This window comes from Pipistrellus kuhlii, unplaced genomic scaffold, assembly GCF_014108245.1.
Source record: "Pipistrellus kuhlii isolate mPipKuh1 unplaced genomic scaffold, mPipKuh1.p scaffold_m20_p_40, whole genome shotgun sequence".
Lineage (NCBI taxonomy): Eukaryota > Metazoa > Chordata > Mammalia > Chiroptera > Vespertilionidae > Pipistrellus > Pipistrellus kuhlii.
In genome coordinates this window covers 3,386,909-3,405,374 of record NW_023425541.1, presented here as the reverse complement: position 1 = coordinate 3,405,374, position 18,466 = coordinate 3,386,909, and the positions used below count along the sequence as shown (strand labels likewise).

Sequence of the window (18,466 nt, the reverse complement as noted above, 5' to 3'; positions counted from 1 at the left end):
ATACTTTAAGAATTTAAATTTTTTAAAAAAGCCATCCTGAAAAAAAAAAAGTTATGTGGGCCTCAACGGGAGCTGTGGGGATATAGAAAGAAAAGAGAGAATGAATTCATGAAGGTCAGTCTGCAGGATCTGGGGGAGAGGGAATAATTGTACATTGAGCCTAGGTTAATGTAGCTCGGTTGGTTCTTGTCCTGTGCACCAGAAGGTCGCCTGGTCAGGGCATGTGCTTGGGTTTTGGGCTCTATCCCCTGTAAGGGGTGTGCAGGAGGAAGACAATTGATGTTTTGCTCTCACATTTATGTTTCTCTTTCGCAAATAAAAAAGCATTAAAAAAAAAAAAAAAGATAATTGGCCGGGACCGGTTTGGCTCAGTGGATAGAGTATCGGCCTGCGGACTGAAAGGTCCGGGTTTGATTCCGGTCAAGGGCATGTACTTTGGTTGCGGGCACATCCCCAATAGGGGTGTGCAGGAGGCAACTGGTCGATGTTTCTCTCTCATTGAAGTTTCTAACTCTCTGTCCCTTTCAATTCCTCTCTGTGTAAAACCAATAAAATATATTTTAAAAAAAGATAATTGTACATGAAGCATGAGTCCCATGTTTTGAATGGGAGATGCCTTTACCCAAGTTGGAAAATGGACACGGTTTTGTTTTTATTTTTATTTTTTTGGCTGGGGAGTGGGGGGGGAGTAGGAAGAGATTGATAACAAGTTGAGGTTTTGATCATGTTGGGTTCAAGACTATAAAATATCCACATGGTGGGCAGTGTAACATGGTATAGCAGAAAGAACACGCAAACTTGAATTTTTTTAATTTTTTATTATTTTCTTCATTTTTAATCTTTATTGTTCAGATTATTACAATTGTTCCTCTTTTTCTCCCCTGAGGCATAGAAGAGAGACAAAGTGTCTATTTTTTCCAGATTTATTGAGATATAATTGACATATAACACCGCCTAAGTTTAAAGTGTGTTGGGGCCTGAAGCTGCAGGGATCTCCCTTTTCCATGTCCCACATGAGAAGAGAGATGAATGAACCGGTTCTAAGCGGAGGTGCCCAGGGATTGAGAGATATTAGAAATAAAGAGAGAAGACATGGAAATAGATTTCAAGCTGGGAGCTGGGAGGGCCGCTGACCTCCTCTGCTGGAGAGACAGACTGACAACCTCCTGAGCCACACAGCATATCTATTTACACTCCAATCCAACAAGGGGTTTCACAGGAAAACAAGGACCCTGGGAGAGCCCAGGTTCCACCCACTCCTTCCTCCTGAACAAACACATTAGTCAGGAACTAAGAACATCTCCGCACTCCCAGGGCGGGAGTGCAACTGACATGATTCTGCCAATATCCCGGTCCAGTCAGCAACAATCTACAGAATGTCCAGGTGTCTTCCCATTTGGCCTTTTACAAAAGTGTACACCATGTTGATTTGATACCCAAATAATTACCATTTCTTCTTTTGTGGTGAGAACATTTAAGATCTATTCTCTTAGCAACTTTCAAATATATCACACAGTATTGTTAACTATAGTCAACATGCTGTATATTAGAGCTCCAGAATTTATTCGTCTTATAAGTGAAAGTTTGTACCCTTTGACCAACATCTCCCTATTTAATCTATATCCTTCCAGCCCCTGGAAACCATGGTTTTACTCTCTGTTTCTCTGAGTTCAGCTTTTTTTTTTTTAAGATACATTTTTATTGCCCTAACTTGTTTGGCTCAGTGGTAGAGCGTTGGCCTGCGGACTGAAGGGTCCCAGGTTCGATTCCAGTCAAGGGCACGTACCTTGGTTGCAGCACATTTCCAGTAGGGGGTGTGCAGGAGGCAGCTGATTGATGTTTCTCTTTCATCGATATTTCTAACTTTCTATCCCTCTCTCTTCCTCTCTAAAAAAATTTAAGAAAATACATTAAAAAAAGATACATTTTTATTGATTTCAAAGAGGAAGGGAGAGGGAGAGAGATAGAAACATCAACGATTAGAAATCATTGATCGTCTTCCTCCTGCACGCTGCCTGCTGGGGATCGAGCTCACAACCCCAGCATGTGCCCTTACTGGGAATTGAATTGTGACCTCCTAGTTCATAGGTCAATGCTCAACCACTGAGTTACACTGGCCAGGCAAGTTCAGACTCCACATGTGAGATCATACAATATTTGTCTTTTTCTGTCTGGCATGCATGAGGTGTCAATTAAAAAGTCATCTGCAGCTGAAAGCAGTTTGGCTCAGTGGATAGAGCGTCGGTCTGCAGACTGAAAGGTCCCGGGTTCGATTCCAGTCAAGGGCATGTACATTGGTTGCGGGCACATCCCCAGTGGGGGATGTGCAGGAGGCAGTTGGTCGATGTTTCTCTCTCATCGACGTTTCTAGCTCTCTATTCCTCTTCCTTCCTCTCTGTGGAAAATCAATAAAATATTTAAAAAAAGAAAAAAGAAAAGAAGTCATCTGCAAACAGCCTCTAGCTGAAGCTGTGTGAGTGGACAAGACCACTTAGGGGAGTAATAGAATGAAGAGAGAAGAGGACAAAAATGGTACCTTGGAAAAATATCTCCAGTTAAGCAGAGAAAGGAACTGACAGAGAGACCAGAGAAGTTGGAGAAGCCCCAAATCTGCCAGATGCCAAAGGCAGAACCACCTGATGAAAAACTGTCTCATACCCCAGGCCAAGATGAATGAAGTCTATTAAATTTGCCTTCTCCCTCTCCCGTCCTCAACAGGGCCCAAAGTCACCTGGCTCTCCTACCTCCTTTCTCTGCTAGAACAGAGAAGTGTCTGATTTCATTTGTTCAACTACATTTGGACTCTGTGCCCAGCCTTGTGCTGGCCACCAGGGATATATAGATGAGTAAGAACCTGTAGTCTGCTCTTGAAAAGTCCCTAGTCTGATAGGGAGGACCAGGCCTGGGACTAGGGCAGGGTAATCAAAGTACCTAGAGTGCAAAATGTAAGGAAGCACAGCTGGGATCATGCGAGTACAGGGTTGGCATTTGTGCAACCCTGAGAGTGAATGCCTCCTGAAATGTTGCACCTTAGGTGCCTCAATTGCCTCACCCTAGTCCTGACCCTGGGGAAGACTCACATGTCAATACAATTATCAGGGTAGAATGTAATTATTACTTATTCTCTATTAGGAAAGCAAGACCATACAGGTGATATGGGTGCTGGGTTTTCATGAAAAGTGGGCATAGCTTGTAAGGCAGCATAAAGGTGCAGGTATCAGTGTGTGCAAAGGCATGGAGGTGTGTGAGAATATGGAGTGTCTTCAGGCAAGGGTGGTTGGGTTGCAGAGGAGGTGGAGAGGGTGCAGTAAGAAAGGTGAGCAGTGGTGAGAGGTGTTGCTGGGACACTAAGGATCAGGCTGTGAAAGGCATTGAAGGCCATGCCAACTCCTGCTAGAGTGACTGACCATCTCAGTTTGCCCATGACTTTGCCGGTTTTAGTGATGAAAGTCCAGCATCCTGGGAAAGCCATTGGTCCTGGCAAACCAGAGCAGTCATGCTTTATTCTCAAAGTGATGGAAAGCCAGTAAAGGATTTTCACAAAGAATTGGCAGGCTGTGCTTCATGTTTAAAGTGACTCTAGCATGTCTGGGTGAGGTGGGGGAGAACTGGGTGTTGAAGAAATACAGGGAGGCAGTGGAACAGAAACGTTCCATGCTTTGCTTCAGTGTCTGACAGACATGAGTTCTAGTTCCCTGGCTCTGTCCATTCTTTCCTAGCCATGTGGCCTGGGCAAGTTATTTAATCCATGTGGACTTCAGTGTCCTAATCTTTATTTTTATTGATTTCAGAGAGGAAGGGAGTAGGAGAGAGAAATAGAAACATCAGTGATGAGAATCATTGATTAGCTGCCTCCCGTATGCTCAATCCTGAAACCTGGGCATGGGCCCTAATGGGGAATCAAATCCTGACCTCCTAGTTCATAGGCTGATGTTCAACCACTGAGCCACACTGGCTGGGCTCCTCATCTTTAAATGGGGACAGTCATGGTACTTATCTCAAACAGTGGTGAGAATTAAGGGAGTTGACTTGTTAGCACAGTGCCCAGCACGCAGCAAGTGCTTAATAAACAATAGCTTTTATTGTCCACATTATCAGCATGGCCTGAAGGAAGGCACACAATATGTTGAAGAAAAGCAGCTGAGAAGGAAAGGGACTTGATAAATATTTGGGAAACAACATTACTAGCCTTGTTTTTAGGCTTACTGATTATATTTTAGTGTAAATGAGTTTTAGTTGGCATAAATTCTCTAAGGCATCTGCATTTCAAGACTTTTATCTCTAATTGTGGAATGAAAGTGAAATAAGACATTAAGAATATACATCTCAGGTAAAAACTGCTGTCTGAATTTTAAACCTGCTAAGGCAATTTTCCTGTGCCTGTGACCATAACCTTTGGAGATTAACCACTGAGTTCTGCTTCTGCAAGACAGGGCCACATTCCAATGTCCAGCAGGATGTGACTGGGAACGATCCTGCGGGCTGACCCCAGGTTTTAGAATATAGTCTTTAGGATTTAGAATTTAGAACAAAGGAAAATTCCTGTTGTTTGAATGTTGCAGAGTTCCCCAGCGGTCAGACGGTGCAGGGGGAGAGTTTGGAGAGACTTGCTTTGTTCATCACGTGATGGGCTTAGGGAGGATGAATTCAAATTCTAAGCAAGATTACAGGCAGAACTTCCTTTTTTTAATTTATTTTTTATTAAAGAGCCAGCCCTATGTGCACTTAGTGGCTATCTCGATGCTGGCCTTGAAAACAATACAGTTCTATCCAATTGAAGAAGTGCACTTGGCATGGTATTGAGATTGTGGGCATATCTGGTCTCTGGCCTACAAGGTCAGACAGCTAGGTTTGTCTTCATCATTCTTCAAACTGGCTAAAGCAAACTAGAAAGCAACATTTTATCTAGGAAGAACAGCAGAAAATTCCAAATAACAGTTTGTTGCAAAATAGGGGTTTTCCTTCTCAGAACCTTTAAAAAGAACTACTTGCCCCTGAAACAGTGCAGTCATGTGGAGTCCGCCTGCGTGTGCTCTTGCAGCTGTCCTGGCCAGATATTTCAATAATTCTTTGCCTGTTTTTTTTTTTTTTTTTTTTTTTTTTAATAAATCATCAGCCTCCGGTGGTCTTATCTTGAACCCAGGATTCGTTCGACCCCAGAACAGAAAGGCTTTGTCCCTTGAAGGAAAGGTGAGGAGGAGGGGCAAGGCAAAACCAAGCCTGCCTTTGAAAGTTAGTGAAAGTTGAGGAAGGATCTGCCCTGTGTCCTGACAGGGAAGGCAGTCTGGAGTAAAAGGGGCTTCTCCAAAGATCTCTGCCTGGAGCAGGATCCAGAAGTCCATCTCCATGAAGCAAGACAATTTGGGGAGTGCAGGCAAGATGGAGAGAGACAGTTATTCAGAACTCCTGCCCTCCAAACCCTTAAATCAATATAAACTTTTGAAATCTCCACCATTTCTCACCCTTGACCTTAGGGATCCCCAAGTACACATGTTGTTTTCAAGCAAGTTAATATTTAGGGATATTATTTCACAATGAGCTTCTTCCATTCCACCCCATGCTACCCTGTGTCCTGAAACACTCCCTCAGGTAGCACAGACTGCTTATCTGTATATACTAGTGGCCTGGTGCACGAATTTGTGCCAGGGTGGGGTTCCTCGGGCTGGCTGGCAATTAAGGCCTATGGGGGGGACTAGCCAGCCAGAGGGACCATGGGAGGTTTGCTGGCCCAGTGGAGGGGCCATGGGAGGTTGGCTGTGGGAGCACATTAACCACCAGGGGCAACTTTGCATTGAGCATCTGCCCCCTGGTTGGTCAGTGTACATGATAGCAACTGGTCGACCAGTTGTTCCATCCTAATGGTCACTTAGGTTTTTATATATATATTGTAGATAAAAGTGACCAGAAAGGTGGAATGATTGGTTGCTATGGTATGCATTGTGGTGGTCAACCGACATGATGGGGGACCCTATCGTTCCCTCCCAATTTTCTGCAGCCCCTCCCCCTAGCTGGCCCAGCCCCCGATCAACCCCCACCCCCTGCACCCTGATCAGGGGCGGGGCTGGCCAGCCAACCTCCTCAGCCCCTCCTCTCTGCCAGCCCAGCTCTGATTGGTCCCCATCAGGGAAGACTGGCTGGATCTCACCCATGCATGAATTCGTTTACCAGGCCTCTAGTTTTGTTATAAAGAATACAGCACAAATTTTGGATTAGCATAGGTTTAAGCTTTAATTCTAGAGCTGCAGCTTTAAGCTGTGCAACGTTTGGACATACCGTGTTTCCCCGAAAAGAAAACATCCTCCGAAAATAAGACCTACTTACAGGTTTTCTTCTGAGTGAAATATAAGGCATCCCCCAAAAATAAGGCCCCCCCTAGGCTCTGTCTTAGAAACTTTGTGAAACCTAAACTGCAAGAAGTTGTGACTTGGGTGAAGAATTCATGGGAGAAAATCACTGCGAGCAGGCTACCTTGTCAAGAAGTACTCATTTAAAGACAGTGCTATTGCTAAACATGAGAGATTTGGTCCACTGATTCTGAAAGAAATGGAGTCACAAGAAATTCACCAGGAAATTCAGGAATTGGATTGTTCTGATGATGTTCCCGAAGATGATGACATGATTGTCATTGAATAAATGAGTAAATTCTTGATACTGTAGGATTCACAGTTTGTCTGGTTTGTGTTGACAACTACCGTACTACCGTACTGTATACAGGTAATAAATTTCCTTTATTTTCATTTAACAATAAATGTGTACCATATTCTTCTTCATGGAAAAATAAGACATTCCCTGAAAAGAAGACCTAGCGCATCTTTGGGAGCAAAAATTAATATAAGACACTGTCTTATTTTCAGGGAAACAGGGTATTACTTACCTTTTCTGAACCTTCATTCCTTCATCTGCATGTGTGGGTATAGTAATAGCTACCTCATCATTACTTAGATTATGTATGTAAGCACTTAATTTAGCACCAAATCTGGTCCATCCTGTATGCTCCATAAGTAGTCTCCTTTCCTTTCATCCACCTAAATGATGTCTAAGCCTGATAATAAAGTTTCAGACTATATTACAACTGAGACATACCTTTTCATTAAAACTACATTAAGAATTAAGATGCCCTTCACAGCCATCCTGCTACATATATACACAAATGTGGTCATATATATTGTGACATATGTGTGCAAACATGCAGACTTGCTTACTTAAGCACAAATATGTGGCAATTGACAACCAAACAATCAAGAAAGCATGTTAATTAGGTGCAACAAAGAGTTTAGCTCAGTGTTTGAATGAGTTTGTGAATAGCTGGAGGATGGAAAAGATGGGGAGATGAAATCATAACAGCATACACTTGTATAGAATTTACTATCAACTAGGCACTCTCCCAAGTGCTTTATATATAATCAGCACATTTATTCCTTACTATACCCCTATGACATAGGGACTGTAATTATCTTTCTATGACAGATGAGGAAACAGAGGCACAGAGTGATTGAGTAACTTAACTGAATTCATGCAGGTAGGAAGTGAACCATGCTTTTTAAAAATATATATACATATTATTGATTTTTTACAGAGAGGAAGGGAGAGGAATAGAGAGAAACATCAATGAGAGAGAAACATCGATCAGCTGCTTCCTGCACACCTCCTACTGGGGATGTGCCCGCAACCCAGGTATGTGCCCCTGACCAGAATCAAAGCCGGGACCCTTCAGTCCGCAGACCGACACTATCCACTGAACTAAACCGATTTTGGCAGTGAACCATACTTTTAATCACTATGCTATACTGACTTTTCAGAGAGACTTTCTTCAGTTGGAATGGAGAACAGTGGTCACCATTGTGTAAATTACCCTTTCTCCTGGAAGTCCACTGTTAAATCATTGCTTTTTCTTCCATAGTTCATCGTCAACCTTAATGTATCTATTTGTGCAAAGGTCTTCCCTGGCCTGAATCTCCTCAAGATCTCCACAGTCAATCTATAATTATGAGTACAGAATTGCCTGTAAGTATAGCAGGGGCCTAACTTGGAAGTCACAAGGGTTCCTATATGTGATGGCTGAGAATTCAAATTCATGTGCAAACTGCCATGTGCATTATATGAGTTCCTTTGTTAGGGGCAAAAATAGATATTGGAGACTAGCTATAGTTATAAGAAATATTATTCATGCTTGGTTAATCGTAATTGCCTTGTTCTGATGAAAGAAAGGATATTCTAACATAGCTGGGAGTTGTACATCCCTGGAACCTGACAGTCAACCTTGGACCTGGGAGTCAACCTTGAAATGCAGTCCATTCCCATTCAAAAACTGCCTATTTTCATGGAAAGATTAACAACCTTGTTGCCAAATAATGGAGTCCCACCCCAGCCCCCATTGCCTACTTCTCCATTCCTGTAATTCCTACTTCCCCATGTAATCATCATCCTACCAAATATAAGCACCTGGCTTATAGCGGGGTGCAGAACAGATTTTCTTGGGTGACCTGCTGCTCTCCCATATTGCCGGCATTATTGGAAAAAATTATTGGAAATATGATTCTACCCTGTCTCTGTTGAATTGGCTCAAGTAGTGACAGGCAGCCTGGACCCATTGGTTGTCCGGTTTCAGCTTCATGAACTGGCTCCAATCTACTTTGCCAGTCTCACCTCCTATTAGACCTCCACCAAATCCCATGCATTCTCTGCTCTAATCACACTGAGCACACACTACCCTTTCACGGTGCAGAACCTAAGCACATGCCTATATTCTGTCCCTACTGCCCTTAAATCAGTGGTTCTCAACCTTTCTAATGCTGCGACCCTTCAATACAGTTCCTCATGTTGTGACCCCAACCATGCTAAAACTTGCAAGGAACCAGAAAGAAGCAAGGCTGGTTCAGCTAAGCTGAAGTGAGTGCAAAGAACTTGGCAGTAATAAGATTGGCTCCCCAGGGAACGGCCAGCAGTCCAAACAGCAAAGTCCAAAAAGTGTTGCAAGCTTCCCTTGAGCATGATTCATCTAAGGGTCAATATTCAAGGGGTCTGAAAGAGGGCAAAAAGGCCTAATAATCATTGTCTCTAGAGTATGGTACTGAGGCTTTTAGGGACATTTATGACCTTTTAGAGGCATATGTGTGCAGAACTGCCAGGAGCTGCGGGCAAAGGGACATAGTCAGCTCTTGGATGAAGGGACAGGCTGAACTAGGAGAGTAATCAAGGTTCCAGCCAGCTGAAATGGGATTTCAAAGCAGGCTGAGGTATCCATAGAGAATTGGCATGGCAACCATGAAGTGATTCAGAGACCCAATCAGATAGCCTGGATACACACAGTGGCTGCTAGATGGAAATGCCTGCCTGTTTCATTTACTGATTCCATAATACTTTAATGCCAAGCCTAACCTATGTTAAAGAAGGGGCTGTAAATACCCACCAAGCTGCATTCCTTTGATTCCTGGACTAGGCCAGGCAGAACCTGTCAAGTGGGAATAGGACTGGGCCATTGACAGGATATGATGTTGGTTTCTAAGGAGAAAGGATATTTCTTGCAGGAAAAGGATGTATCTCCTTTAAGAGAGGAGGAAGCTCCTTATTTCCTTTCTAAAGGAGAAACAGCCTCAAATGAGGAAAACTTCCATGCTTCCTATAGGAAGAAGAGACTGTTTCTAGAGGAGAGCAATTCTTATAAGATTATGCCTGATTGCCGTAACCGGTTTGGCTCAGTGGATGAAGCCGCGGCCTGTGGACTGAAGGATCCCAGGTTCGATTCCAGTCAAGGGCATGTACCTTGGTTGCCAGCATATCGCCACTGAGGGGTGTGCAGGAGGCAGCTGATCAATGTTTCCTTCTCATTGATGTTTCTGGCTTTCTATCCCCCTCTCTTCCCCTCTGTAAAAAATCAATAAAATATATATTTAAAAAAAAACATTATGCTTGATTTTTTTTATTTCCATCTGTTCTTCCCAGAGGGAGCCAGCACACTCTAAGATGGAGTGGCAAATCCTTTTTTTTCTGTTAGGAGATAGGAAAGCTGAGGAGAGAAAATTTGCTGTGGAAGGAAATTTTACTGTGAGCGGCTATTGGTGAGGGCAGAGATTCTGACAGGGTCTCCCCCTGACCTTGAGGCTGAGAAGACTTTTAAGAATCCCAGAGGCACATAGTGTTAAAGGGAGCTTAGAGATGCATGAGGCTAGCTCTATTTGCTCAAGGGAAATGAGACTTGGAGAAGGGAACACCTTGCTAATAAGTGACAGAAGCTGGACTGGAACACTGCTAGGTCAAGTCCCTGTCTGAGCCTTTTCCTACCACAGCTGACAAAGGAAGGAGAGGTTACTTGCTGCTTTGGAGAGTGATGCTATGCTGGTGAGGAAACTTGCTATGCCATGTTTGACCTGCGTTGGAAACATCTCTGGGGTCCGTGGCATTGATCATTGGGGGAAGAAACTGGAGAGGAGGGCAGAATTAGGGGCTAAGTCCAAAGGGAAGGGGCCAAAGTCACTGCCTAATTGGATAGATGGCTTGTGGGGCACTAGTTTGCCGAGAATGTTGAATTTCAAGGGAGGAGGGGCACTATTTCTCCCAGGAGCGCAGAGGAGGGGCCTTCACCAAGGTAGTGAGGAAATGTGTGCTCCTCTCTAAGAGCTATGAAATTTCTTTATCATTTCCTCTGTTCCCAGAGGGTTCATCATTTTAATATTTTCAAAATCAGAGGATGAGGCCCAAGGAAACTTTTTGAGTTGTTTCTGTTTTCTAATATATTGTGGTCACATTTATAAAACTGCACACAATTACCAGAACTCAATAAATCTTATACTTAAAATGGATAAAAAATTAAATAGAACCAGAGGAGGGGAATAAGTAAATTAGATCCCAATAAAGATATTATTAAAAAATGGGGGGAAAGCCCCAAAAGACAAAATAATAGAACTCAGGGGAGAACAGCTCAGGGGCTGGTTTTGAGGGCCAGTAGGGCTGCGGTATATCATTTACAGGTTCAGCTCCTCAAATCACTGTTTTCTGCCACCCACTCCTTTCTTTTCTTTTTCCCCCCACCCATTCCTTTCTTGATCAGCAAAAGCCAAGGCCAGCTCAGCCGAGAGAGGTCAGAGGTTACAGCAGAAAGAACTTGACAAACACACAAGCCACCCCTTCATTTTCTGTAAAATCCTGTTTAATGTGTAACATTTCAGGCAGAGAGAGGCCTTGGGGACTAGAGGTAAAGGCAGCCCTGACTAACCCCTATTCCAATTTATCTGCCTGCTTCTTTCTCCCTCCCTAACTCCTCCACCCCAGATACGTCCTTTTTTTTTTTCTTTGAGGACACGAGCACTGCTTCTCCTTTTCTTGCTACCCTCCCTTCTCCACCCACAGGTCCACAGCACCCTCCCTTGCTCCTTCCCTTCCTACTGATGTGACTCCACAAATAGGGTATCTGACAGCACAGGGTTAAGATTAGTTTCATAATTGGAGATGTTGTCAGAGCATCTTATCTCTTTTCCCCAGTGGCTCCGGGGAAGGAGAGGGAAGAAGAAGGGGTACAGGCAACAAGAGCTGCCCCACACCCTCACTAACCTTGAGCATTCGGGCTCCCCACCTCTGTAGCCCCGCAGGCGGCAGGCGGGGGTAGGAAAGGGAGTAGGGGGGGAAGGAAAGTTTTGATGGAGCTCTCTCTCCCTGGCAGGTAGAGGCCTGTGCACCGGCATAGGGGAAGGAGGCTCGGGCAGGGTGGGGTGGGGGCGGGATGGGAGGTTGCCTGGTATGTGGCATCAGCAGGCGGAGCAGCGGTCACTCTTCTCAGCCAGCCCGGCCCCAGTGCCAGGGCTGCGTCGCAGTATGTCTTTCAGGGAGCCATCCTGCTCACTCAGCAGCTTGTTGATCTCATTCTGCTTGTATTCAGGTGAGAGGCGGTGGCCAAAGCCTGAGCCCTTGCGGGAGGGCGGATTGGAGTGGCGTCGGGCCCGGCGGGCACAGGCCCGGATGATGAGGTACACCACTTCGGCCACATTGAGGATGATGCAGATGCCGGAGGCAACCAGCATGAAGACCGTGAAGACTGTTTTCTCCGTGGGGCGGGACACAAAGCAGTCCACTGTGTTGGGGCAGGGGTAGGCCTCACACTTGACAAGCCGCACCATGGCATAGCCAGGGTAGAGCAAATAAAAGACGTACATGAAGACAGCCTCGAACAGCAGCCGGAAGACCACGCTGATGACATAGGTCCACCACAATGTCCCTGAGATGTGGACCTTGTGCCTCTTCACCTCCTCCAGATGTAAGGGGTCCCCATGGCCTTCAAGTCGCAGCATTTTCTTTTCTATGTGTTGCTGGTGAGCCACATGCATGGCCACGAGGAGAGCTGGGGTGGAAACCAAGATGAGTTGCAGAGACCACAGACGCACATGGGAAATGGGGAAAAAATGGTCATAGCAGACACTGTTGCAGCCGGGCTGGAGGGTGTTGCAGATGAAGGAAGACTTCTCGTCACCCCACACACTCTCGGCAGCCACCACCAGCACCATGATTCTGAAGATGAAGATGACTGAGAGCCATACTCGGCCAATGGCAGTAGAATGCCGGTTCACGCCACTGAGCACGGTGTACAAGCCTGTCCAGTTCATCCTGCCTCATTCACACCTGTAAGACATGAGCCACAAAGCAAGCTGTCAGAGAGCTGGGGCAGAAGGACGGCCACCATAACACCATCTGAACCACCCCCACCCCTCCACCAGGTCTTCCAAGAGCCAGTAACAAGAAAAGAAGAAAGATAATCATAACTTTCATCATCACCCCATCTCCCTTGCCAGCCTCTCCTCCTCACTCACTCACTTCACTTGATTTCCCTGAGCCCCATCTCTCATTTTTTGCTTTCATCCAACATTTATTCCTCTCTAGCCCCTTTCTGTGCCAGGCACATCTTGTTCTGTCTTTAGCCATCCCTTTTTAGTTCCCCATCCTCCAGCTCCTTAAGTTTGAAGCTGGGGAAACCCCCAAAAGCCCTGTTACCTTGGGGAGCGCCTGTCCCTGAGGCCACCCAGACAGGTCCCCTATGGTCTCATGTCTGTGCCGGGGGAGTGGTCCCTGGGTCCGCGCCTGCGTCCCAATTCATCACCACCCGGTGCTGGGGAGTCATATGCTGCTTTATACCCTGTGTCTGCACAATGGGACCTTTGTGGGTCTCTGAACAACGCCCTTTAGAATTCAGATCAAACGCCCTGACTTCCGCCCACCCTATACACAGAGCACTTGTGTCCCAGCGCCAGACACCCAGCCTGCACCCACCTGTTCTGTGCCCGCCCGGTCCATCGCCGCACCACCCCATAGCCCCACCAGAAGAATTGTCGCAAAGGAGGGGGAGGAGATGTAACAAAGACAGGTACATATAAGAGGGCACCAGAGAGAACCATGACACTCTTAGCCCAGGCCCTTTCCCATGATCCTACTAGAAACTTATGGTCTGCTGGATTGTTCCTAGACTTAGATCCCCTCCAGGGTATGGGTAAGCTAGATAGAGGAGAGGAAAGCCAGGAACTGTGTTCTAGGCATTTTCTCATACATCCTTTCTTTTGATCCACTTAGCCAACCTGTAAGGACTGTCTTTCCAGATGAGGAAGCTATAGCTCAGATAAGTTAAGTCACACAGCGTGGAAGTGTTGGAGTATGATGAAACATAAAAGGTTCTGAAGCAGAAGCCTAAGCTCTTTCCACAGTATAGCTGTGCTTTTGCAGATAGTGTCAGCAAAAGCCAAGGCTAGCCGATAGTAACAACAACAGCAAAAGCCAAGGCTAATGTTACTCATAAAAGTGTGAGCAATAAAGAAGCCGTTGACCTGTGAGTGAATTCCAAATCTAGTATCATGGAACATACCCTGACCACTTCTTGAGCTGCTGGAAAGGGAACCCATACAGAGGGTGGGCAAGCCAGAACGAGAAAGAGAGTCAAACAATCAAATAGAAAGAAGACGGAACCAGTAAGGGTTACACAGCTTTGGGTTTGAATCCTGGTTCTGCACCAAATATGACCCCGGGCTAGTGACTGAACTTTTCTGAGCCTGCTTGCTCATCTATAAACAGCCTTAATATCCAGGGTTATTAAGCAACCTGCAATAGTTCTTAGCTCAGCTCCACTTTCATAGTGCTGATCAAGGGAAGTAAGAACCTTACCAGGAAGAGAAAACAATGTCAATTTGGGGGACTGAGCGGGCTGCCAAACCCAATCTCTCTCTTTTTTCTTCCCAATGCTATTGTTGACTTATAGTGTCCATCTGAGGTGGAACAGACTGTTCCATTGCTACCCTGCCCCCTATGTCAAGTGTACACTGTAACCTCCTGGTTTCCCAAGCTTGCCAGTTGCTCTAGGGAAGAAATTCACCCTTATCCCTTAGGTAGGCAAGAAGGCCTCCCCCCTACTTCCCACCACTTCTGCCATTAAGTTGTAAGGAGATCATACTGGAAGCAGGGAACTGGATGTGAGGACACAGGCCTGAACTTGCAGAAAATGCAGGGCATTCACTTCCCCTACTGCAGGGGCAGTGGTTGTGGCAGAAACCCCGTATCCAGTTCTGGGTGGTCCTCTCTGTTCCAGGGGGGAGAGGGGGTATTAGCAACCGGAAAAGTTGCAGAATGGGATGAAAGAAACTAGGGGATAAAGGGATGGTCCACAGGACATAGATTACTTATTTGAACAAGGTTTCTTCATTTAATGTAAAATCATTAGTGAGTTCATGCTATGGGCCTAAGCCAGCATGGGGGAACAGGAACACAGGTGTCCTTTCTCCCAAGCCTAGGGTTCTGAATGCAGAACTGCCACAGGAGGCACCACAGTTAACTGTAAAGAAATGTTTTGTAATGTGAGACATTATGTTCAGAAACATGTAGTCAAGAAACATTAAGAATAATCAATTACTGAGCACCTGTTATATGCCAGGCCCTTGCATACACACCATCTCATGTAAAACTCGGAACAACCCCACCAGGTAGGTGTTATTTTGAGTCCTCATGTCACAGATGGGGAAACTGAGGTAAAGAAAGGTGAAGGGGTTTGTACAAGGGTCACAAGGGTTGCGCGGTTAGCACATGACCGAGCCAAGCTAAGTTGACTCCAGAGCCCATATTCTGTCCCATAAACTCTACTGCTTGGCTGGGATTAATAATTTTCTTTTTTGTGTTTTTAGAAACAGGGATATTCAAAACTGGTCTGGCTTTATTCTCTTGTAGTCCCTTCTCTTTCCTATCAACTGACAACTCTTTTCTTTCTTTCTTTTTTTTTCTTTTCTTTTTTTAAATGTATTTTATTGATTTTTTACAGAGAGGAAGGGAGAGAGATGAGAGTTAGAAACATTGATGAGAGAGAGTTATCGATCAGTTGCCTCTTGCACACCCCCTACTAGGGATGTGCCTGCAACCAAGGTACATGCCCTTGACCGGAATCGAATCCGGGACCCTTCAGTCTACAGGCCGATGCTTTATCCACTGAGCCAAACCGGTTTCGGCTGACAACTCTTTTCCTTCCTTCCCAGGGTTTTCTGTTGCATCCTGTTTTTTTTTTTTTTTTTTTCTATCTTCCCTTCCTTAGCTTTCTTCTCTGCTTACTCAAACTCCAAAGCAAGTTTCAGCTCTCTCTTCTTTCTAGCCTTTGGGGTGCCCCACAGACAGCCTAGCCACATTTGAGTTTCTAGGTTCTTGTAGCTTTTATTCAGTGTTCTGGGACATGGCCAGTAGCTCCCTTTGGGCCCCTAAGGACTCTTGTGTGGGCACTTGGGTCTCAATTTTTGCTCTCCTTTTTGGAAGTAGAGCTGATCCCTATGCCAACATTAGTACCTCAAGGGTTTCATTTTAAAAAACATCCAGGGGCGTGACCTGATTTTGAAATCCAAACCTTTTTTTTTTTTTTTACTTTGGGTTAAAGTCCAGATATTTATGTGCTCTGTGTTGCTCCTGGTGTGTTTTGCCCTCATGTTTAACTATACAAGACAACGAAGACTTAAAGAAGCTGAGCAAGTGCTGGCGCTCCAGTTAGGACTCATGTTGGTTCCTCAACAAAGCCTGGGTCCTTCCCCAGTGCTTTGCTGCATCCACATCTATACTCTATCCATTCAAACCCCTCTTTCTTATCTCTATTATCCTCCCCTGATCTCATTTTCTAAGTCCATGCATTCTACCATGCCATTCCTAACAGCTGGAACAACTTTCAAACAGCTGGAAGGCAATCTCTTCAGATCTCCAAATTATCAATTACTCCAAGCTCTGTTTAAATCTAGCTGCCTACCTCAAGAACATGGAAATGCATTCTCCAAAATTTTAATTCTGTTAGCTGGCCCTCTGCACCTACTGAGTGCACTGTGTTCATCTACCCTCAGCCCCCATATTGGTTGAATGCCTGGTTTGCCTTCCAATTAGAGAAGGAAAACAGCAGTGCCCAATAGTCCCACTGAAGCCTAACCCTGTGTGGTAGGAGATGTTCTAAAGAGATCAACTTGACTACCCTGTGCTGGGAGTGGGGGTGGGGAGGTGGAGGTGGGGAGCGGGGGAAGGCTCGCAAATCCTGGGAACTTGGCCCTGTGGGGATGAAGGGGATCCTTAGCTGGGGAAAAAGATTGAGAGGATCCAGAGGATAAGAATTGAGGCTACAAAGAGAGGCTAAGCAAGCTTGCCACCTGGCAGAAGGGGCCTCCTCACCCCAACTCAGAGGGAAGCATAGAAGAAATCAAAGTGGCTGAATGCCAAGGCCAAGAGAAGATAAGACACAGGCCTTTCCCAGCCCCCATTTCTGCCCCCCGTGAACCATACCAGGGCCCCCTGGTCCACCTCTCTCAGCCCCAGCTTCCTCACCTGGTTGCTGCTGCTCTTTCCCGGGAATGTCTGCAGACGTGTCTGCACTATGCCACTAGGTATTGTCAGCCCAGCCCAGGGGAGGGGCAAAAAACCCAGGGCTGGAGCCAGATATGGCCCAAAGCCCAAGAGGAACCAGACAAACATTAACCAGCTCCACCTCCTCACACACACAGAATTATTAAATAAGATCGATCCCCTGAGTTTCCAATGGGTTTGGATAGACAGATCACATAGTCTGGAGTTACTGCTCTGTCCCAGAGGAAGAGAGGCATCTTTGTTACCCACGTGCCCATGTTTAGCCCATCTCATCTGTGAGACTGAACTGCATGGACCTGAGCTCATCAACAACTCCCAACCTTCCCCCTCCCCCTGGCCAACTGTAGTGTGGGTGAGCTGCAGAGAGGGCTCCTGTGTTCCCTTTCATCTTTTATAGCTACCAGCCTCTAAAAGGATATTATGCTGGGGAGGATGTTTATTGGCACCCTGAGGTCAAAGTGGGGATGACTCTACTTCACCCACCTGGCAGCATCAGGGCTCTCTGCTTATTGTCCATGTCTTGAGTGCATAGAGATAGACTAAAGTATTTTTTTTTTTGGACTAAAGTATTACCAATCCCGTCCCAGAACCCTAAAACCTTTTCAAAAATGGTTTTTACCCTCGGGGCCAAGGCACTTGGACCGTAATGTGTGTCATGTGCAGCAACAGATCTTGGCAATCATCAAGGTAAACAAAGAATGTTAACCATTAATTGTAGGATCAGTCCAGTTTGAAGGAAGATGTACCTGAAGACCCTGCTAATTCTGTGGCCTGAAAAAAGTGAAGTCAGCAGAAACTGGTTCCCTGCCTTCTGCACTCCACCTCAGTCCAAGCTCACTGCCACAAAGAGAACCAAAGCCTCTTCCCATGGCCAAATGTGGGCATATGAAAACATTAATTGGTAAGTCTTTCCTGGACATCTACTGGATACTCATGCTGGGGACACTTGTCAGAAGAGTGGAAAACATCCCAACGTTCTTAAGTCAATATACAAAGTACTTTGGCCCTGAACAGTGTGGCTCAGTTGGTTGGAGCATCATCCGGTACACCTAAAGGTGGTGGGTTTGATCCCCTGGTTGGAGTGCATAGAGAAGGCAACCGATTGCCCTAGCTCAGCGGTTGCCAACCTTTTAGACCTCATGGACCACCAGTTGGTGACTGCTGCCCTAGCTGGTTTTTCTCAGTGAATAGAGCAGACAGAAAGGTCCTGGGTTTGATTCTGGTCAAGGGCACATTACCCAGGTTGCTGCTTGATCCCCAGTAAGGGGCGTGCAGGAGGCAGCCAATCAATGATTTTCATCATTGATGTTACTTTTTTATTTTTTTAAATGTTTCTATCTCTTTCTTCCTCTCCCTTCTTTACTCTGAAATCAATAAAAATATTTTTAAAAAGAAGACAACTGATGGATGTTCTGGATGTTCTCTCTCTCTTTCTCTCTCTCTCTTTCTCTCTCACCCCTTTCCTCTCTTTTTCAAATCCATAAAAACATATCTTCGGGTGAGGATTAACCCCCCCCCCCCACAAAAACAAACAAGCCAAAGTATTTTGCAAGTATTGCTTTGTTTGAACCTCAAAATAACCATATGCAGCAGGTATTATTAATATTCTCATGTTACAGAGGAA

The 18,466-nt window shown here is 45.5% G+C and overlaps 1 protein-coding gene across 3 annotated transcripts; it reads right to left on the bottom strand.

Moving 5' to 3' along the window:
• Positions 1-11,132: 11,132 nt before the first annotated feature.
• Positions 11,133-16,938, bottom strand: GJB1 (gap junction protein beta 1). 3 transcript variants are annotated; one of them, XM_036411547.2, is made up of 3 exons: positions 16,804-16,852; positions 13,427-13,476; positions 11,133-12,609 (listed from the first exon to the last, which is right to left on the bottom strand). In XM_036411547.2, exon 3 carries the CDS (start codon positions 12,591-12,593, stop codon positions 11,742-11,744), a length of 852 nt encoding a protein of 283 aa, XP_036267440.1. In that variant the 5' UTR covers positions 12,594-12,609; positions 13,427-13,476; positions 16,804-16,852; the 3' UTR covers positions 11,133-11,741. The 3 variants fall into 3 exon arrangements, with proteins under 3 accessions (XP_036267440.1, XP_036267441.1, XP_036267442.1); XM_036411548.2 differs by lacking the exon at positions 13,427-13,476 and having other exon boundaries at positions 16,804-16,938; XM_036411549.1 differs by lacking the exons at positions 13,427-13,476; positions 16,804-16,852 and adding an exon at positions 12,979-13,080.
• Between the last annotated feature and the right edge of the window lie 1,528 nt (positions 16,939-18,466).

Coding starts and splice junctions, on each gene's coding strand:
- GJB1 (XM_036411548.2), bottom strand. CDS start 12,593: ATGAACTGGACAGGCTTGTACACCGTGCTCAGTGGCGTGAACCGGCAT.